The following is an 18,722-nucleotide window of genomic DNA, read 5'->3' as shown; positions in this document are numbered from 1 at the left end:
CAACAGGGTGTTGTTCCTTGCTGATTGCAATGACCCTGGGAGCTTCAAGACGTGTGCTAGGTTACATCTTCACCACTGACAAGTCAGTAAACCAACTTAAATGTTTGAGCATAAAAACCTCTCAGCCTTCAATTTGCAAATAAATAATTCAGCCGTGTATGAAATACTGTCTGATCCCTCTCTTCCCTCCTTTGCAGAGATATTATCCAGTTAGTTTCACGTGTTGACCCAGTCATTGCTACATTCCACTGGTTCGAAGCCATAGCTGTGAGTATTTTCAACAAAGTCTTTACCGACTGATTTTTATACATGGCCTCCACCTTTTAAAAGGTCCTTTTAAAACAAGGCTAATAACCATTTGCCATTTTCATTAGCCTCTATCTAATAGAATGGACATGAAAATGTCAATGAAAACAAACAGTCATAAATTAAAAAGTCTCTGAGAAAAGGAATGAAAGAACAGTATGGGAGAGCTGTAATATCCTTATTGGAAGACAAAATAAAAATGTGTTATTGGAATCACTCAGAGTGAGACGATAGTTGCTCTTGGTGGAGATTTGGACAAGGATAGTCTAAGTGGAGCTGCTGCAGGGTGTTATTCAGATACCCAACACCCAGACATAATGGTAGGCCTGAATAACACAGGCCTGATCTGAGGGAAGAGCATTGTCCTCAGAGACAGGAGCCAGAACACAAAGCATTCTATTTCAAAGTTGTTGACAACGCAGTGAGCTATTTTCAGACAGGGTGACCAAAGTGGAAATGCTTTCACAATTCCTATAAATCGATGTCAGCTGTCCAAACACTGACTCTGATATCAGGTTTTGGAAGCTATAAGATCGGATCTCTGGTGACACAGGGCTTTTATTTTGTCAATTTCTGGCTGCATTGGCATTTACATCAGCGAATGTTCAAAATAGATTGCAATTGAAACTAAGCTGTTTCTAAATCCTGAAGCAACCTGCACGCAGGAAGCCAGCACAACCCCATGGAATGAATAGATCTTTCCCCCTTTAATCCCCTAAATGAAACAAACTTTCTCTCTGTTGCCCCAGCTCAACTGTTGTTGAATCCCTCATCCAGGTAGAATTGGCTTTCCAGGTCAGTGTCCAACCTTTTACTCTCTAGAACCTTCATTTCTATAAAACTCCCCCATCCATTATTCTAACTCATAGCGAGTCCCATTCACTCATCACCCTGGTCTACTCTAGCACCCTCAAATGCAAGTCCGATCTCTTCATGGTCTTGCTCCCAACTGATACCTCTTCCCAGCTACATATCCCCCCAGCCCCACCTCCACCAGCCCCCATCTCTCCACATTCCTGATGAAGGACTTATGCCTGAAATGTCAACTCTCCTGTTCCTCAGATGCTGCCTGACCTGTTGTGTTTTTCCAGTCCCACACTTTTCGGCAATACCTCTGTTAGCCTTGGAGGTCCACTCCTTCAATTCAGTCCTTCCAGACATCACTGATTTCCTTTACCACCCCACGGCTGGCTGTGCCTTCAGCTCTCTAGGTGTTAATGGTACATTGATTATATTGAAGTAATTACTTTGAACACTGAAATGGCCACCAATGCAGACAATAACAGGCTCTGGTGGCATCACTTGCTGGTGACAGACATCCCAAAGCTAGAATAAGCCTGGACATGTCTTATTGATGACCTATGCTTTTGCACAAAGTTAAATGGGAACTTTTCTGGTGCAATACGGAATATGCATAATTCTGATTCAATCAGAGCTGATTAGGCTGGAGCTTTGAGGTGAATTAAAGTTTTTTTTTGGGGGGGGGAAGGAGAGGTTTGCTGCCTATGAACAAATCTACTTAGCTACAACACAGTGTTGACCACCTGATGATAAGAAATGAGCAAAGTGAGGGGAGGTGATCACTTAGTGGTATTTATCACAGGACTGTTAATCCTGAGACCCATCTAATGTTCTGCGAATCCAGGTTCAAACATTGCTGTGGTAGGTGGTGGAATTTGAATTCAATAAATATCTGGAATTAAGAGTCTAACGATGACCATGGAAAACACCCCTGCTTCATTCATACCCTGTAGTGAAAGAAATCTGCCACTCTTACCGGTCTGGCCTACATGTGTCTCCAGACTCACAGCAATGTGATTGACTTTTGTGTTTCCCTCAATGTGCCTTCATCAAAGTCAGATTGCAGAATAATGAATTGTTAACATGAATGTTGTCTTTCCACAGACCGTAAGCGGTGGAGTGTTAAGAGGAGCTGGGAAACAAAAACTGGGAGCGATTGGAAACCTAGTGGGTTTCTACTCAATTGGGTTCCCCCTTGGTGTCACACTGATGTTTGCTGCACATCTTGGTGTCCTAGGTAGGAACTTATCCCAAGAATGTTGAGATATTTTCCCACTATCATTTTTGATTCTGTTGAATCTTTCTGTAATATACTGTAGTCCTGGTGTAAAAGTGAGCATGCAATCTTGTTCCCTACTCTCCTCGAGCTTATCTTTGGGTTAGACAGTGATCTGAGTTTGGTTTGTGATTTATATTTCCTTCACTTACCCCTGTCAGCTTTGTTAACACCAAGTGCCTTTCTCAATGGAAAGACCATGGATACTTTACCAGTGTTCCAATGGCTTCAGTCTTCACCGCTGAAACCATCAGAGAGCCAAAGACTGTTTGTGATGTATTTGCCAGGTTTAAACAATACAAATTCTCTTGAGATGATCAAGTATGACATTATCTGTAAGAAGCTATTGGTGGATCTCCTTCTTTAGGGGCAGTCTAGTGGCTCAGTGGTTAGCACTGCTGCCTCACAGTACCAGGGGTCTGGGTTCAATGCCGACCTCGGGAAACTGTGTGTGTGGAATTTGCACATTCACAGTGAATCTCCATGGGTTTCCTGCGGGTGCTCCGGTTTCCTCCTACAGTCCAAAGATGTGCAGCTTAGCTGGATTGGCCATGCTAAATTGTCCATAGTGTCCAGGGATATAGGTTAGGTGGATTAGCCAAGGAGAATGCAGGATTACAGAGATAGTATAACGGGGTGAGTCTGTGTGGGATGCTCCGCATAGAGTCAGTGCGGCCTCGATAGGCCGAATGGCCAGCGTCCACACTGTGGGGATTTTATGATTGAACCATTGTCATCCAGAGGTGCTGTAACAATGTTATTAGGAAAGGAGTTGTGAGATATTGATATAACAATGATGATAGAATCGCTGTCAGAATGATGTTGTGTCTTAGAGACACTGTGCCCCCTTGCACCTACAACCCTTGTCCTTTTAGGTGCCAGAGCTGTTGAAGAAGCCTTGTTGAGTTGCTGCATCATGTAGATGATATACATCTGCTGTCACTGTGTCTTGGTTGGGGAGAGGGTGAATGCTGGAAGTAATGCCAAACAAGTGGACGGTGTTGAGCTTCTTGAGTGTTGCAATCCCCATCACATGTTTAACATGTGCCTTGTTTGTGATAGCGAGGTATTAATATCATTGACCTCAACTAGCCTTAACCATTGTTAATGGAGACATGTGGTATTAATGTCTTGTGGACTCCCGGCAGCACTGCCAACCGATAATGGGGCTGTCATTTACAAAAGGAGCATAGGAACAGGAATAGGCCATTCAACCCCTCGAGCCAGTTCTACCACTTAATTTGATCATGGCTGATCTATGGCCTGCCTCCATGTACCTGCCTTTGGCCCATACCCCTCAATACTTCTGCTTAACAAAAACTTTTCTATTTCATATTTAAATCAGCAACTGATCCAGTATCCACTGCCGTTTGTGGAAGTGAGTTTGAAACGCCTACCATCCTTTGTGTTTTCCGAACATCCATCCTGAATGCTCTGGTCACAATTCTCAGATTATATCCCTAGTTCTAGAATCCCCAACCACTGGAAATCGTTTACTGTTACCTACCCTGTCTTTTCCTGAAAACATTGATCAGATCACCCCTTAACCACCTGAGAGAAAACAGGCCTCATTTGTATAATCTCTTCTCCTAAATTAACCCCTGAAGTCAAGGTGTCATTGTTAAACTATGTTGTATCCCTCCAAGGTCAAAATGGGCGGCATGGTGGCACAGCAGTTAGCACTGTTGCCTCACAGCGTCAGAGACCCAGGTTCAGTTCCCACCTCAGGCGACTGACTGTGTGGAGTTTGCACATTCTCCCCGTGTCTGCGTGGGTTTCCTCCGGGTGCTCCGGTTTCCTCCCACAGTCCAAAGATGTGCGGGTCAGGTGAATTGGCCATGCTAAATTGCCCATAGTGTTAGGTAAGGGGTATGGGTGGGTTGCGCTTTGGCGGGTCGGTGTGGACTTGTTGGGCCGAAGGGCCTGTTTCCACACTGTAAGTAATCTAATCCCTCCTCAGGTGTGGTGCCCAGTAATAGACAGAAAATCAAGAACAGAATGGGCTAGTTTTTCATTGCTGTATTATGGTTTTGCAGGTCTTTGGTCTGGACTGTTCATCTGTGTGGTTGTACAAACAGTCTTCTTTTTAATTGTGATTTCAAAAATGAACTGGAACAAAGCATCTGATGAGGTGAGTGAGGCTCACAGACATCAATCACCACACCGAATTTTATGCTGCTTGTGACCTCTTCCTTCACCACTTTCTGTTGTCTCCTTATATGGTTTACTGTTTTCCCTAACACCCATCAAACTGGGAGATCGAACAACCAGGGAATCCCTAGGCATCTGCCCAATTTCACTTGTCTCTTTTAATATTCATTCATGAGATGAGGGTGTTGCTGGCTGGGCCAGCATTTATTGCCCGTCCCTAATTGCCCAGAGGTCAGTTAAGGGTCAACCACATTGCTTTGGGTCTGGAGTCACATGTAGGCCAGACCAGGGAAAGATGGCAGTTTCCTTCCATTAAGGCAGATCAGTGACTCAGGTGGGATTTTCCCTGAGAGCCGGCAATGGCTTCATGGTCATCATTAGACTCGCAATTCCGCATTTTTCTGTTATTGCATTCGAATTCCACCATCTGCTGCGATGAGATTCGGATCCGGGTTCCTAGATTATTCCTGGGTGTCTAGGTTAAAGTCCAGTGATAAAGCCACTAGGCCATCACCTCTCCAGTTAAGCCACTACAATGTGTCGAGCCCTTTCAGAAATAAAATGGTGTTGGATGAAACTGTTAAACAATGATGGTGTTGGTCTGAACGGTCAGCACCCATTGAAACCTCGCAATAACTTCAATCACTGGAGTACAATCTCCAGAAGCTATAAACCTCTAAGCTGTACCCAATATATGAGGAAACTGACCTGGCTCATAACAGCCAGCAATATCTTGTCAGTTTTACTCACAGATATTGACATTTACAAATTACTGTGGTCAATTGCCACAATGACATTGCGGGCTCTGGCCTCTAGGGGGCTCTCTGCAGCCAATTAATGAGCACAGGAACAAGAAGGGGCACTTCAGCCCTTCAAACCTGTTCTATCATTCAAAGGGGGTGTGACTCTCTTGTGTGCACACACTTTGGCTCCACAGCACCTTTTACCTTGCCTGGAAAACAACCTTAATTGCCTAGTTTTGAAACTTCTGTCATCACCCCTCGTACAGGCAAAACAAAATCCCTGTCCGCGGACTGAGTAGGTAATGCTTGGGACAAGCTTAAAATTGTGCAGATGTAGCTGTACGGCATACAGAAACCGCTTCTCCTGCTAACAGAGGTTTTGTGTTCTCTTTGAAGGCGATAGTTAATGCAGGTGTGAAGATAAACGTGGACACCTCTTGCACTCCATCTAATCCCCAGACTGAGGATCTTTCAACAGGTGTCAAGAATTTAATTGATTTCCCATTAATTCACAAAAAAAAAGCTTCCACACTGTACAATCTTTTGCTGTTTTCACAACTTGCTTTCAAATTGTGGTGACCGGTTTATAAACGTTGATTTTGCTAGGAGCGGGTTTTGAGGGATTGGGGGTGGGATATGTGGAATAGGGGAAAGTGGAGTATCCTCCCCGAATCCTAGAAATGTTTGGATTGAGTTTCCACTTGGGGCACAATTGTCGCTTCCAGAATGTTTTGAGACGTGTTTCGTTTCCTCAATCTCTATTCATAGTCATTTTCTTACGAGCAAATGCAAAATTTCTAGTAAATCTGCGCAGCCAGGCACATTTTAAAACACAACATTAAAAAAAAGCTTTAAAAGTATCCTGTGATATATTTGAGACTGATTGTGGATTGATTAATTCAGCTAAAAATGGGATTATCACAAAATTCCCACCCACGAGTATCCTGATTTTGAAATTTAATTCAGTTTAGAGTTTAATTCAGATAAATGCAAGGGAAAGCAAATCTTAGCAGGACTTATACACTTAATGGTAAGGTCCTAGGGAATGTTGCTGAACAAAGAGACCTTGGAGTGCAGGTTCATAGCTCCTTGAAAGTGGAGTTGCAGGTAGTGAAGAAGGTGTTTGATATGCCTTTCTTGATTGGTCAGTTAAAAATCACACAACACCAGGTTATAGTCCAACAGGTTTAATTGGAAGCACTAGCTTTCGGAGCGACGCCCCCTCATCAGGTGATCACCTGTTGGACTATAACCAGGTGTTGTGTGATTTTTAACTGTGTATACTGTTGAGACGGAAACCGAATGGTCTCGTCTCTACGTGTTCGTTGGAAGGAGAGATCAAACCGGCTAGAGTTTGGAGCAAAAACACCGTTTATTACAGAATCAAAACTGGTACACTATACAACGAATTCGAAAGCATGCAGATTCGTTGGAGAAGGCGTTCTCCCTCTCCCTTCGGATCTGGTGCAGTTATACTTCGCGCTTCCTCGAGTTCCCAGTCAGGTTCCCCTTGTTCGGCTCTTTCATTGGTCGGTTCACCTGTCTGTGAAGGGATTAGTGTCTCTATTGGCTGCCCCGAGATACCTGTCCCACTCCTGCTGTGCCAAACAATGGGTAGACATCCTGGGTTCGGCAGTTTCCGATCTTGTAAATTAAAAGTTTATTGTTGGAAGGGATTCCTCATTGCCATGCGTCTGGCTGTCTGGGCGTTCACAATAGTTCTCCATAGTTGAATATACAGATATTATCATTTAACATAGGACCCGAATGAGTTTGACGTCAGCGGAGGCATTAGCAAGTACTTTATCAATCAAGTGTAGTATCGGTGCGATTTACACTATCCGATAGTTACCGGTTTCCTTTATTAACAATGAGAGTGTAACAGGATGATCTGAAACTGACGGACATGTTCTAATCCCCCAGGAATGTGGCCCCAGGCAGACAGTCCTGCAGTGGCTGGGTTTACTTTACATGGCTGTGTTTTAGCTGGTATCTGACAGTGTCTGCTTTAATAATGGTGCTCCCCTCCCTAGCCCCAATGTAGGTACCCCGATAGCAGATTCTCCCCAACATTCCCTCCCTTGGCCTCGAAAGAGGCCACACCCCCTTATCCCGTAAGGAACGCAGCCCCACGAGGCGACCGGTGTCCGGTGTTGTATCGACCAGACTCACCGGTTCTAAGGAGACAGTCATATGGGGATGAAGGGTGCCCTGAAAAAACGCGCCGCTACACAGTTAAGCAATAGATAGTCACAGCTGCATGCTAAGCTAAACTAATAGTTGAAGTAATTGAGGCAGTGCCTGCCGAAATAACGAAAAGCACAGGATTAGACAAGCATTGGAACAAGTCATTCAGAGCTGGCGAAATGTACGCGAGTGCGTTAGAATGAGTAAGTCATTTAGTAAACGCAAGTCTGTAGTCCAAAGAGCCGGCAAATGTAAATGGGTGTTGTAAGTTTGGAAAGGGAGTAGGAACAGCCTGGTACCAGCAGTTAGGTACCCGCTAGAGATCTGAAGCCCAGTGTGAAACTGTAGTGTGCCCCGGTGGTCCCGTAGATCAGTATGCTCCAGAGAGCAGCAGTGCTGTTCAACCGTCCGACACGGATGCAAGTAGGCAGAAATCTCATCAAATGGAGACGAACGGAGGCCACGCGTTCCGATGTCAATGCGCGACTGTGCCTGTCTTAGGTTGTCCCTCGCCCGAGGGATCTTACCCATCATTGGCTAACCAGTCGTGCTGCATTGAGTAATAGATGGCGACATCCATTTCACCACCCCAAGGACAGGCATGGGCAGCTCAGTAGCATGGTCAGTGGCCTCCGAGGGTGGCTGAGGGCAGTCAGGAATACTGGACAGTCCGCAAAGGCCGCCTGTGAGAACAGCAGTGTCTCAATTGCCAAGGCACACAGTACATTTCACCCACCCGCTGTTATGGAAGGATCAATTCACATATCCCCAATTTAAACGGGCAAAATAAATAAGTGGGGGCTCTTTGGACAACCAGGCTGCATTTATCGTACATGAAGATGAAAAGTTAGTCATGAGTACAACAGGATCAGACGAATTCGAAAGAAAGTCATTGAGGGAGCTGACACGCACCGGTGAGATAGGATTTACCACGCCCGAACCGCGAGCTTATGCAAAGGCGGTACTATAGCAATGAAGAAAAGAACTGGGAGGTCCCCACTCGCCAGCCCTTATCGCAACCAGCCGTAAGCAAGAAACCCGGTATCATGGCTCACGAGCGGACGTCGCATTACAGCATGTATTGGATATGTCCCTGTCCGTTTGTAGGAGGTCACACACAGGCTGTCGTGTTGTTGGAGTTGGTGGCAGCGGCGTCTCCCGGTGGAGCTCAACGTATGGGGGTCCGGTTGAAAAGTAATGATACCTTATCACCTTTAAATCAGTGAGATGGGGCTGTGGGAATGCAGTAAAAAGGAGTCCCCGCATCACCAGGGTGATATATGGCGGGGTCAGTCAGGAACCATGTGACTACTATGGGAAATAAAGTGTTGTGTTGTAAGGGGTCTTTGGGGTGGCATGTCTGGGAGACCGGAATGGACGGGAGGCAGTCCCCAAAGTCTCCAGTCAGTACTCCTGAACATAAGGTCTGTGCTCATGTGGACTGTCAAATGCAACCAGGAAGAGTGCACTCAACTATCTGTGTAAGAGGAATGAAGAGAGCAGATATAAAAAGACAATGGTGAAAATAATGAAGGTAGTCTGAACCCCTTAACCTTTCTTATGAGTCGCGGACCTGTATGTGGCAGTATTCCACAAAAAGGAGTCACATGAAAATAGAGAGAACTCTGTGCGAGGTAGAAGGAGTGGTTTCATGTAAGGGAAAGGGTACAACTTTACACAAAGGTAGTCAGAGGGATTTGTGATCTCAAATCAGAGAAAAAAAAAGGCTCCCCAGCACGGGCTGCCACAAAAAGGCAGTCGAGGCAGGGGTAGCCAGATTATACTGTAGGTGTTTTAATGTTCGTCGAATTACGAAGAGGCAGAGGAAAAATGTAAAAACGTAATCATGACACTGGTCCATTGTCGGTGAGGTAATTGCGGGGAGCAGTCACGCAAATGGTGGCAAGTCGCAATATTCTGACAAAGTTAAAGTCAAGTGTGCGCATAGTGTGGAAGACAATTAGTAGGATAATCCGTGTCCGTTTGAGCAGCAGCACCACACGGGGTAGATGAAAGTCGGGACACTGATATAAATGCAAGATAGTACGAGTGGCAGTTCTGACTCGGTAGGAATGTATACTAGCAGCTGCAGGAGCACAGGCGCCTGTATGTTTTAAAATGTTTGAAGTGTAAAAACATTCGTCCAGGAGTTGTGTCGAAAAAATAGAGTAAGTCCCTCGAGAGGGAAGTGGGATTGGTAATATTGAGAAGGGAACTACAATAGACTGCATAGGGGAAGGCCTACGGTACGCCTTGATACTGCGCGGTAAGGGGCGCAAGCAATCTCGATTTGCACCCCGGGGAACTGCCCGTGCTCAGGGCGCACAACCAATGGGGTTGTCGTAGGACAATCGTTTGATGAGTCACCCATGGAGACCGTTTAGGATAAGGGTCATTAATGTGGAAATGATGAGGATCCCCATCAACTCTGTGGCAACAGGACAATAGAGCAGGTAAATTTTCACCGTGTGGTTAGGGAAGACACAGCGCAGGAGATTGCCCTAACCTCTCAGGGCGTGCAGCGTAAGCCTCAAGGCGGCTGGGACCCCCCCTTTGCAGGCAGGGCGGATTGTCGCCCCCAGACATTTGGGTAGGATATTGGAGCGGACCGCGACTGTAACTCAGAATATGGGTAACATCAGAAAAAGGCGCCTACGCAAGGGATAAAGACAAATTTAGACGAAAAGGGAGTTGAATCACCAACTAAAAAGGGCACAATCCTACTTGGACGGCTATTCGCCTGCTCACAGCGGAGTCCATGATTAACAAGGTGGATCTCCCAAGAGAAAGCCCAATGAAGAGTTTAGACAGTAGAATAAAGTACAAGAAGAGCAAAGATATCAGTGAAATGGACGCATGTCGGGCCATGTCAAGGTGGGGCTGCATGTTCCCATCTCAGTCTGCATCTCCCCGCGAGGTCCTGTCTCATCGAGTGACTTTAGGGATATATTAGGTTGTGCTGACCTGGAGCAATGGGAGAAGTGGTGCGTGTAGTGGCCTATGTGTCTCCAGCCAGCTCAGTATAAGATATGATGATGATGATTATGGAGAGGGGGACAATGTAAAACTCTGGGCAATTAGGAGATTTGCGGTGGGACGAAATTGGACTGTTTGCCTGAGGGGACTTGTCCCCCCAAACGAGATACAAAACGAGAGGTGCAAGTATAATCCTTGTGTATGCAAGAATCTGTGTGTGTGTAGGGCCGTGTGGCATAGACAAAAGAGAATGCGCAGGTGCTGCGGGCATATCGGACTTCATCCCTGTGTAAAGGAGAGGGAGAGGGAGAATATCATAAAAGGATGGTCAGACAGGTCAGGACAGAACTTGTCTGAGTAGCACTTTCCTCCGTTTGACACTTGAGGATTTGATCAGTTTGAGGGAAGTAACATCCTTTAAAAGATACCCCGGGAAAAGGATCATAAAGGAACCTGGTGACCCTGCCGTTCTCAGTGTGTACCTGTGCGTCGCAAAAGATATGAACAGATGAATTGGCGAGGAGCACTCGCAGCTGAGGAGACTGAAGGATTTGGGTAGGGCATGAGGGTTGGGAAGTCCTGGTAGCAAACCTCAGGGAGCATGAGACTTTGGAAAGAAGATGGGGCGCAGAGCAAGGCAGTAGAAGCATAGTGAGTGAAATGCTCTAATGGAGAGATGAGGCCAGAAGATGAGTTACTGAGTCCTGGTAGAAACCCTCAGGGAGCTTAAAACCTTAAAAAGAGATGGAGCGTAAGGATCAGCGGATCTTCTATTCAGCAAGACCCAGTTGAATTCATGCAAGCTGAATGAAAGACAGAACTAAGACGACCTCAGATCCAGCGGTGAACATAAAGTGTGTGGGTTTGGGAGAAAACGATGAAGGGGCGTGAGTATGGCGTGGGGAATGGGGAGCGGGGTTGTAGGATAGGGCAGTATAATCGGCAAGAGGAGTCTGTACGAGATTTCAATGGGAAGGTTTGGTACTGACTGGCAGTTACAGGTTGCATGTTCAAAGCATTGGAGAGTGTAGCCTCAGACAGGTAGACTGGCTGGCATCTTCAACCCGCATGGTTGCCAATACCCGCTTCAGGGACTGGAAATGGCCGTGTCTGTGGCAGCAGTAGCTCAACCCTCCCTAGCCGCAAAGTTGAGGAGGGGGACAAGTAGCAGGAGAAAATTGCTTTAAAATGAGCGTCCATAATGCTTTAGCGAATGAAAAAATCTGTGGACTTGGGAGAAAAGATAAAAATGGGTTCGTGAGAGGGGGCAGAAAAATGTGGAGGGCATAGACGGAAGAAGGAGTAGGTGGGCCCCCCCTCGTTCTTGGCACTTTGTGAACACGAGGGGAAAAGGGATGGCCTAAACACCCATGTTGGCGGACAAAAAGATGAGTGAGCGGCCGCGAGGAAGAGAGATGGGCCAAGCACCCTGCTGGGTGCTGAGTAGCACGTCCTAGCTGGAGGCCTGAGGCCTGTGACCAGCGGGGGAAAAAGAGAGAGACAAGATAAGTGGGCTGGGGGATATTCGGGCAGTGGGACGGCCAAACACTGGACATACAAAACGTTGTAAACGAAAACGCACAATATGGCGATACGGCAATGCGCATGTTGTTGGTCGGGACGTTAGAGTTAGAAAGGTACAACCTGTCAGAGAAGATGTGGTTAGAGACATGATTCATATCGACATCCCAGTAACTGAAGTGGACCTGTTCATCGAGTAATCCCATGAAGTAGGGCAATGACGCTTGAGAGACCCATCGGTGTAGTGGTGGCGCGGTAGTTGAGCTAAAAGGGTCGCGGAACGTCCGCAGGCGAGCAGCCCCTTCTAGACTGTGCAATCCTGCCAAGAGTGAGCATTCGCGCCAAAAGCGAACGGGCACCGCCCCAACTGAGCGTTCGCGCCAAAAGTCAGCTGGCCCCGCCCAACCTGAGTCTTCGCGCCAAAAGCAAGAAAGCCCGCCAAGAACTAAGGTGACCCGCCCAGAGAAGGGTGACCTGCCAAAACTAGGGTGAGCACGGGACACCCCGGGATTTACCGTCTTAGGATTCCACAACCGTAGTGTTATTAAAATAAAAGCTCAACCATTCCTTCCTGCGCCCCCTCCCTACATTCAGGTATTCCTTTCCAAGTATAAGAGTAATTAAAAGTGATAGTGGGGGGACAAGTGGCATTTAATCCTAAAAATCAAGACGAGACTATGGAGAAAAATCCCAGACCGTTAAGTTATCAATCCCAAACCGCTAAGTGTAGGGAACAATACTCACGTACTCCGACAGCAGTAAAACTGACTTCGGCTGCTGGGCGGCTTCCCACGGTCCCTGTCCGTCACTCAGGCTGTCGGTGCCGGTCCACTGTACACCGAGTCCTGGGATGAAACATTTGTTGCGACACCTCCGTTTGCCACGTCTGTTAAAAATCACTGCACTCACTCACTCACTCCCTCACTCACTGGGCCGGCCCCACACTGGTTTTCATCCACATTCATGCCAATCCACGCATACTGTTGGTGTGTCCGTACTCTCGTCTCAGCCTGTCGCAGTCCCTTGTCCCCAGTTATAGTGACATGTTCCGGGGCATTACATGCTCGCAGAAACTGACAGTCTGTGTGAAACCGTAGCCGAATACCGGTTTCTATAATCCCGAATAAAGTCGGCCTTACAAAAACACGTCACTGCTTGGTGTTCAGTAAAAAGTAAAGATTACAACCTGTTGGAAAGGATGTAATTGGAAGCATGATGTATAATCTCCTGTGTGTTGTTGTTGTGAAAGGACAAATGATTGATTAAAAGGCTGATTGTGAAGCAGTTTTGTAGTTGTGGGTGGACAGAAGTTACCAATCCTAAAACAAATCAATGTGAGATTGTAGGGAAGTCCCAATCGAACGAGGCACGGACCGTGAGGTGCAAGGAGGAAAACTTACACAGTCGATCCCCAGTAAAACTGCTCTTACTAGTTGCGCAGCTCACCATGCTATCCCCATCTGTCCTGGGCCCGTCAAGTAGTCGTTGTGGTTCTCAATTCTTAGGCAAGACCCATCCACCCCTTCCTGTCTATCCCGCGTCCTGGGGCCCTTTTCCATAATCCCTTGGTTGTTTCCCTCCGTTGTCGGGGTCTGCCACATCTAGACTCAGGGTGTCTATAAGAGGGTGAGCCAGCTGGGAGTGTGGACCCCGCTTGCTGCACCCTTTCCCTGCCGCAGTGGCGGGCTTTATGTCCTGTCCCTTTACAAATCCAGCATGAGTCATCTGTCTCCATATCGCATCTATAAGAATTATGTCCAATTTCGCGACACTTCCAACAACGCCTGGGTAATGGATCTGTCCTTCCCCCCTTCCGTGTCCCAGTGGGCGGTCTACTGCGGGCAGGCATGTGGTACTGAGGACTGCCTGCCCTGCTAAGGGAGGGCGAGGGCAATAGTCCCTGGGCGTAGGGCGAAGGGGAACTGCACGGCTGTGGAGCCGAAGGCATAAGCCCCTGCGCTGCGCCCTTCGTTTCCAACAGTAAAAGAACCTTTTCGAGTCGCTCTATAAGTTGCATAGGCAGTGTGGAAGCCTGTCTGTCGGCTTCCGCCTTTTCTGATGCTCGGTACCTGGATAGATAGTGGTGTATCTGTTTTTTGCACTGGTCCTCCGGCACTGAGTGTACCCCCACAAGGTCATTCAATTTGCTCTGTATGGGGGCGGGAAGTTCTTCCATTAACCCCCGTTGAAAGGGGGAGCCATTGGGCCTTTCCCCTGCGCCAGTCTCCCAGAGGTCCGTGGCCCTCACCAGATATTCATATACACTGTCCCCGACCTTTAGCCTGAGGGTGCCCAGCGCATCCGGAGAAGGGGGAGGCAGACTGATGTTGTGCACTTCGGCTTGGGCTGGTTGTAGAACTGAGGGTGTGTGGTGGGGAAGGGGGTAAAGTGGGTTCTGGTGGGGAATCCACTCGGGTTCATACTCTGGGAGGGGGTCGTGGTCGCTCTGACTCGGCGGCTCTGCGGGCGGGGCTGGCAAATGGGTCAGAGACCTTACTAAGAGCTCCCGTAGGGAGACAGATTCGTCAGCTGCCTTAGCAGAAGGCTCTGACAGATTGAAAAGAACTTTCTTCCTCCCATCTCTTTTCCCATCTAAGTAGGTGTGGAGACTGGTTTGGAAGGTTTCAGAATGTACTGGTGTGAAAAAGGGCTGGTCAGCAGCAGGGAAGCAGCCCTTGCGCCACCAGAAATTGAGGTTGTTGTCGATGTAGCGGAGTGTCCGCTGAGCCTCTTTGGTGGTGGTGTTTTCTCTGAGCTGTGCACGAATCCCGTCCAGCACCTTTCCCATAAGGGGTTGAGGTGCCGGGGCGTTCGGGAGTGGGGTGTATTCGGTGGCGTGTGCATCAGCTGGAATGGAAACAGCAGCAGTGAGGTGGTGCAATTCTCGGGCAGGGGCGTCCGAAATGAGTGGGGCTGTGGTGGAAATACAGTGGCCCCCTTGCCACTGCGGGTTGAATGTTACTAACAGTTTCGTCTTCCACCCCAGGGATTTATCGGCGGTCGGTGGTGCCCAATCAGTAGGGGGTTGCCCTAGGGCTATGGTTTGCCGCACTGAATACTGCGGCGAGAGTAGGAGACCGTTTAAAATTTTGGTCATTGGCGCCGTATCTGTGAAGGTCTCTTTTAGTCTCGTCAATATCAGGTCTTTTTGGGCGGGCGCTTGGTTAAACACTTGATCCAGTGCTGTCTTGTGCACTGTTACACTGTCCAGTAATAAATGGGCATGCCAAGTTACGTCTGTGCCAACCGTGAGGTGCCCCCAGGGCACTCCGGGGCGTAATGGTCGAAATTGGGTCATTTTTGGTGGTCCAAAGTTCAAGTCCCCCATGACGGATCTCACCTGGTGGGTACCGCTTTAAACCCAGTGCGGTTTTCAAAAGCCTGACCTTCGCGTGGCAGATTTCTGCTCTTAACAACCGGTCTAAGGCAAACGCCTGTGCAGGTAAACCCTATCCAGGAGATGAGATCCGCCCTCTGTCCCCTTAGAATGCTAGCAGTGAGTGTGTCTATCGATAGTTGTCGGAGTTAAAGTGCTTAATAAAAAGAGAAAGGATCCAATCAGTCAAGTGCGGTCAGCGCTGTCTTAATTAATTTCACTAAGCGTCCAGGCTCCGTAAGCCACGCTTTTACCTTAACTCAGAAAGCTGCGTCCAGGATCCGAAATCCACGCATAAACTTTACTGAAAAACCTGCGTCCAGGATCCGAAATCCACGCGTAAAACTCAAACTGAAAAACCTGCGTCCAGGATCCGAAATCCACGCATTAACTTAACTCAAAAACCGCGTCCAGGATCCGAAATCCACGCATAAACTTTACTGAAAAACCTGCGTCCAGGATCCGAAATCCACGCGTAAAACTCAAACTGAAAAACCTGCGTCCAGGATTCGAAATCCACGCATTAACTTAACTCAAAAACCGCGTCCAGGATCCGAAATCCACGCGTAAAACTCAAACTCAAAAAACTGCGTCCAGGATCCGAAATCCACGCATTAACTTAACTCAAAAATCGCGTCCAGGATCCGAAATCCACGCGTAAAACTCAAACTCAAAAAGCTGCGTCCAGGATCCGAAATCCACGCAGTAACTCGACTCAAAAAGCGCGCATTAACTTAAGGCTAGCCATGGAGCAATTAGTCACTTCAGTACCGCGATAACAGGCAGGTATTAGTAAAGAAGTGAGAAAATAGCTTACCAGTATGGACTCTGCAACGTTGCTGCCAAACTGATTTAAAAGTACTGTTTGTGTTGGTGAGGATCAGGGAGCAGACAAAGACTGACTAACTGAAAAATTTTACCTACTGGAAGCCTTTGCTTTAACAGGCGCTTCCTCACCTTTTAAAAGTTCGGCCGAAAGTTTGTCTGCCCTCCGGTCCGCCAACGTGGCCAACTTGCGGTCGTCTCTTTCCCTTCCCACGGTCAGGCTCACCATCTGTTGAGACGGAAACCGAATGGTCTCGTCTCTACGTGTTCGTTGGAAGGAGAGATCAAACCGGCTAGAGTTTGGAGCAAAAACACCGTTTATTACAGAATCAAAACTGGTACACTATACAACGAATTCGAAAGCATGCAGATTCGTTGGAGAAGGCGTTTTCCCTCTCCCTTCGGATCTGGTGCAGTTATACTTCGCGCTTCCTCGAGTTCCCGGTCAGGTTCCCCTTGTTCGGCTCTTTCATTGGTCGGTTCACCTGTCTGTGAAGGGATTAGTGTCTCTATTGGCTGCCCCGAGATACCTGTCCCACTCCTGCTGTGCCGAACAATGGGTAGACATCCTGGGTTCGGCAGTTTCCGATCTTGTAAATTAAAAGTTTATTGTTGGAAGGGATTCCTCATTGCCATGCGTCTGGCTGTCTGGGCGTTCACAATAGTTCTCCATAGTTGAATATACAGATATTATCATTTAACATAGGACCCGAATGAGTTTGACGTCAGCGGAGGCATTAGCAAGTACTTTATCAATCAAGTGTAGTATCGGTGCGATTTACACTATCCGATAGTTACCGGTTTCCTTTATTAACAATGAGAGCGTAACAGGATGATCTGAAACTGACGGACATGTTCTAATCCCCCAGGAATGTGGCCCCAGGCAGACAGTCCTGCAGTGGCTGGGTTTACTTTACATGGCTGTGTTTTAGCTGGTATCTGACAGTGTCTGCTTTAATAATGGTGCTCCCCTCCCTAGCCCCAATGTAGGTACCCCGATAGCAGATTCTCCCCAACAATACCCCAGTCCTACACCGGCATCTCTAAATCTTGATTGGTCAGAGTATTGAGTACAGGAGTTGGGAGGTCATGTTGCGGCTGTACATGACATTGGTTAGGCCACTGTTGGAATATTGCGTGCAATTCTGGTCTCCTTCCTATCGGAAAGATGTTGTGAAATTTGAAAGCGTTCAGAAAAGAATTACAAGGATGTTGCCAGGGTTGGAGGATTTGAGCTATAGGGAGAAGCTGAACAGGCTGGAGCTGTTTTCCCTGGAGCGTCGGCAGCTGAGGGGTGACCTTATAGAGGTTTACAAAATCATGAGGGGCATGGATAGGATAAATAGACAAAGTCTTTTCCCTGGAGTGGGGGAGTCCAGAACTAGAGGGCATAGGTTTAGGGTGAGGGGGGAAAGATATAAGAGAGACCTAAGGGGCAACCTTTTCACGCAGAGGGTGGTACGTGTATGGAATGAGCTGCCAGAGGAAGTGGTGGAGGCTGGTACAATTGCAACATTTAAGAGGCATTTGGATGGGTCTATGAATAGGAAGGGTTTGGAGGGATGTGGGCTGGGTGCTGGCATGTGGGACTAGATTGGGTTGGGATATCTGGTTGGCACAGATGGGTTGGATCAAAGGGTCTGTTTCCGTGCTGGACATATCTATGACTGAAAATGGTTTAAAAATGGTATGATGAGCAGATCTATTCACTGTATACAATGTGAGACAGTAATCAGCCAGTCCCTTAGTAAATTAGAAAAGAGACACAGGTCATTATGTTATAATGTTTGCTTCTTCAACGCCAACTCGCTGTAATGTGATTGTTGCTGTTTGTAAAGTAAGAACTTTTAGAATGTGTGTTGGCTGGACCACGATTACAGGGCTGTTTCTATAATGCAAGGTTACACAAAAATGCAACCATCATGTTCTGGAATGATTGACTGGGCTTTCAAATATCTGATTGAAATGTACAGAATTATGAAGGGCGCAGATAGGAAGAAACTTTTTCTTTTGGTGGAGAAATTAATGACAAGCAGATACAGATTTAAGGAAAGGGGAAGGAGGTTTAAAGAAGATGTGACGAAAAATCTTTTCACCCAGAGCATGGTGGGAATCTAACATTCACTGTGTATAAAGGTGGGAGAGGCAGAAACCCCCAGGGCTCAGAAGGGTAGCTCAGTGGTTAACACTGCAGCCTCACAGCGTCAGGGACCTGAGTTCAATTCCAGCCTTGGGCGACAATCTGCGTGGAGTTTGCACATTCTCCCCGTGTCTGTGTGGGTTTCCTCCGGGTGCTCCGGTTTCCTCCCACAGTCCAAAGATGTGCGGGTCAGGTGAATTGGCCATGCTAAATTGCCCGTAGTGTTAGGTAAGGAGTAAACATAGGGGTATGAGTGGGTTGCGCTTCGGCGGGTCGGTGTGGACTTGTTGGGCCGAAGGGCCTGTTTCCACACTGTAAGTAATCTAATCTAATCTAAGCTCAAATGGCTTTCTTCAGAGCAGCTTAGGTGAATTTGTCATGCTAAATTGATTATACTGTCCAGGGATGTGCAGGCTAGGT

General features: G+C 47.4%; 1 protein-coding gene across 2 annotated transcripts in view; it reads left to right on the top strand.

Moving 5' to 3' along the window:
• Nucleotides 1–18,722, top strand: part of LOC132830394 (multidrug and toxin extrusion protein 1-like) — an 83,334-nt gene that overhangs the window by 62,105 nt on the left and 2,507 nt on the right. Inside the window, exons 13-17 of one of the 2 annotated variants that reach the window (XM_060848053.1) lie at nucleotides 7–82; nucleotides 198–267; nucleotides 2,212–2,344; nucleotides 4,420–4,514; nucleotides 5,674–5,755. In XM_060848053.1, coding sequence (XP_060704036.1) covers nucleotides 7–82; nucleotides 198–267; nucleotides 2,212–2,344; nucleotides 4,420–4,514; nucleotides 5,674–5,755 — 456 coding nt within the window. The remainder of the gene's footprint in view (nucleotides 1–6; nucleotides 83–197; nucleotides 268–2,211; nucleotides 2,345–4,419; nucleotides 4,515–5,673; nucleotides 5,756–18,722) is intronic. The other variant, XM_060848054.1, reaches the window with a different exon arrangement.

The sequence above is a fragment of the Hemiscyllium ocellatum genome, chromosome 31, assembly GCF_020745735.1.
Source record: "Hemiscyllium ocellatum isolate sHemOce1 chromosome 31, sHemOce1.pat.X.cur, whole genome shotgun sequence".
Taxonomy (NCBI): Eukaryota; Metazoa; Chordata; class Chondrichthyes; order Orectolobiformes; family Hemiscylliidae; genus Hemiscyllium; species Hemiscyllium ocellatum.
This window is presented reverse-complemented; position numbering and strand designations above follow the sequence as displayed.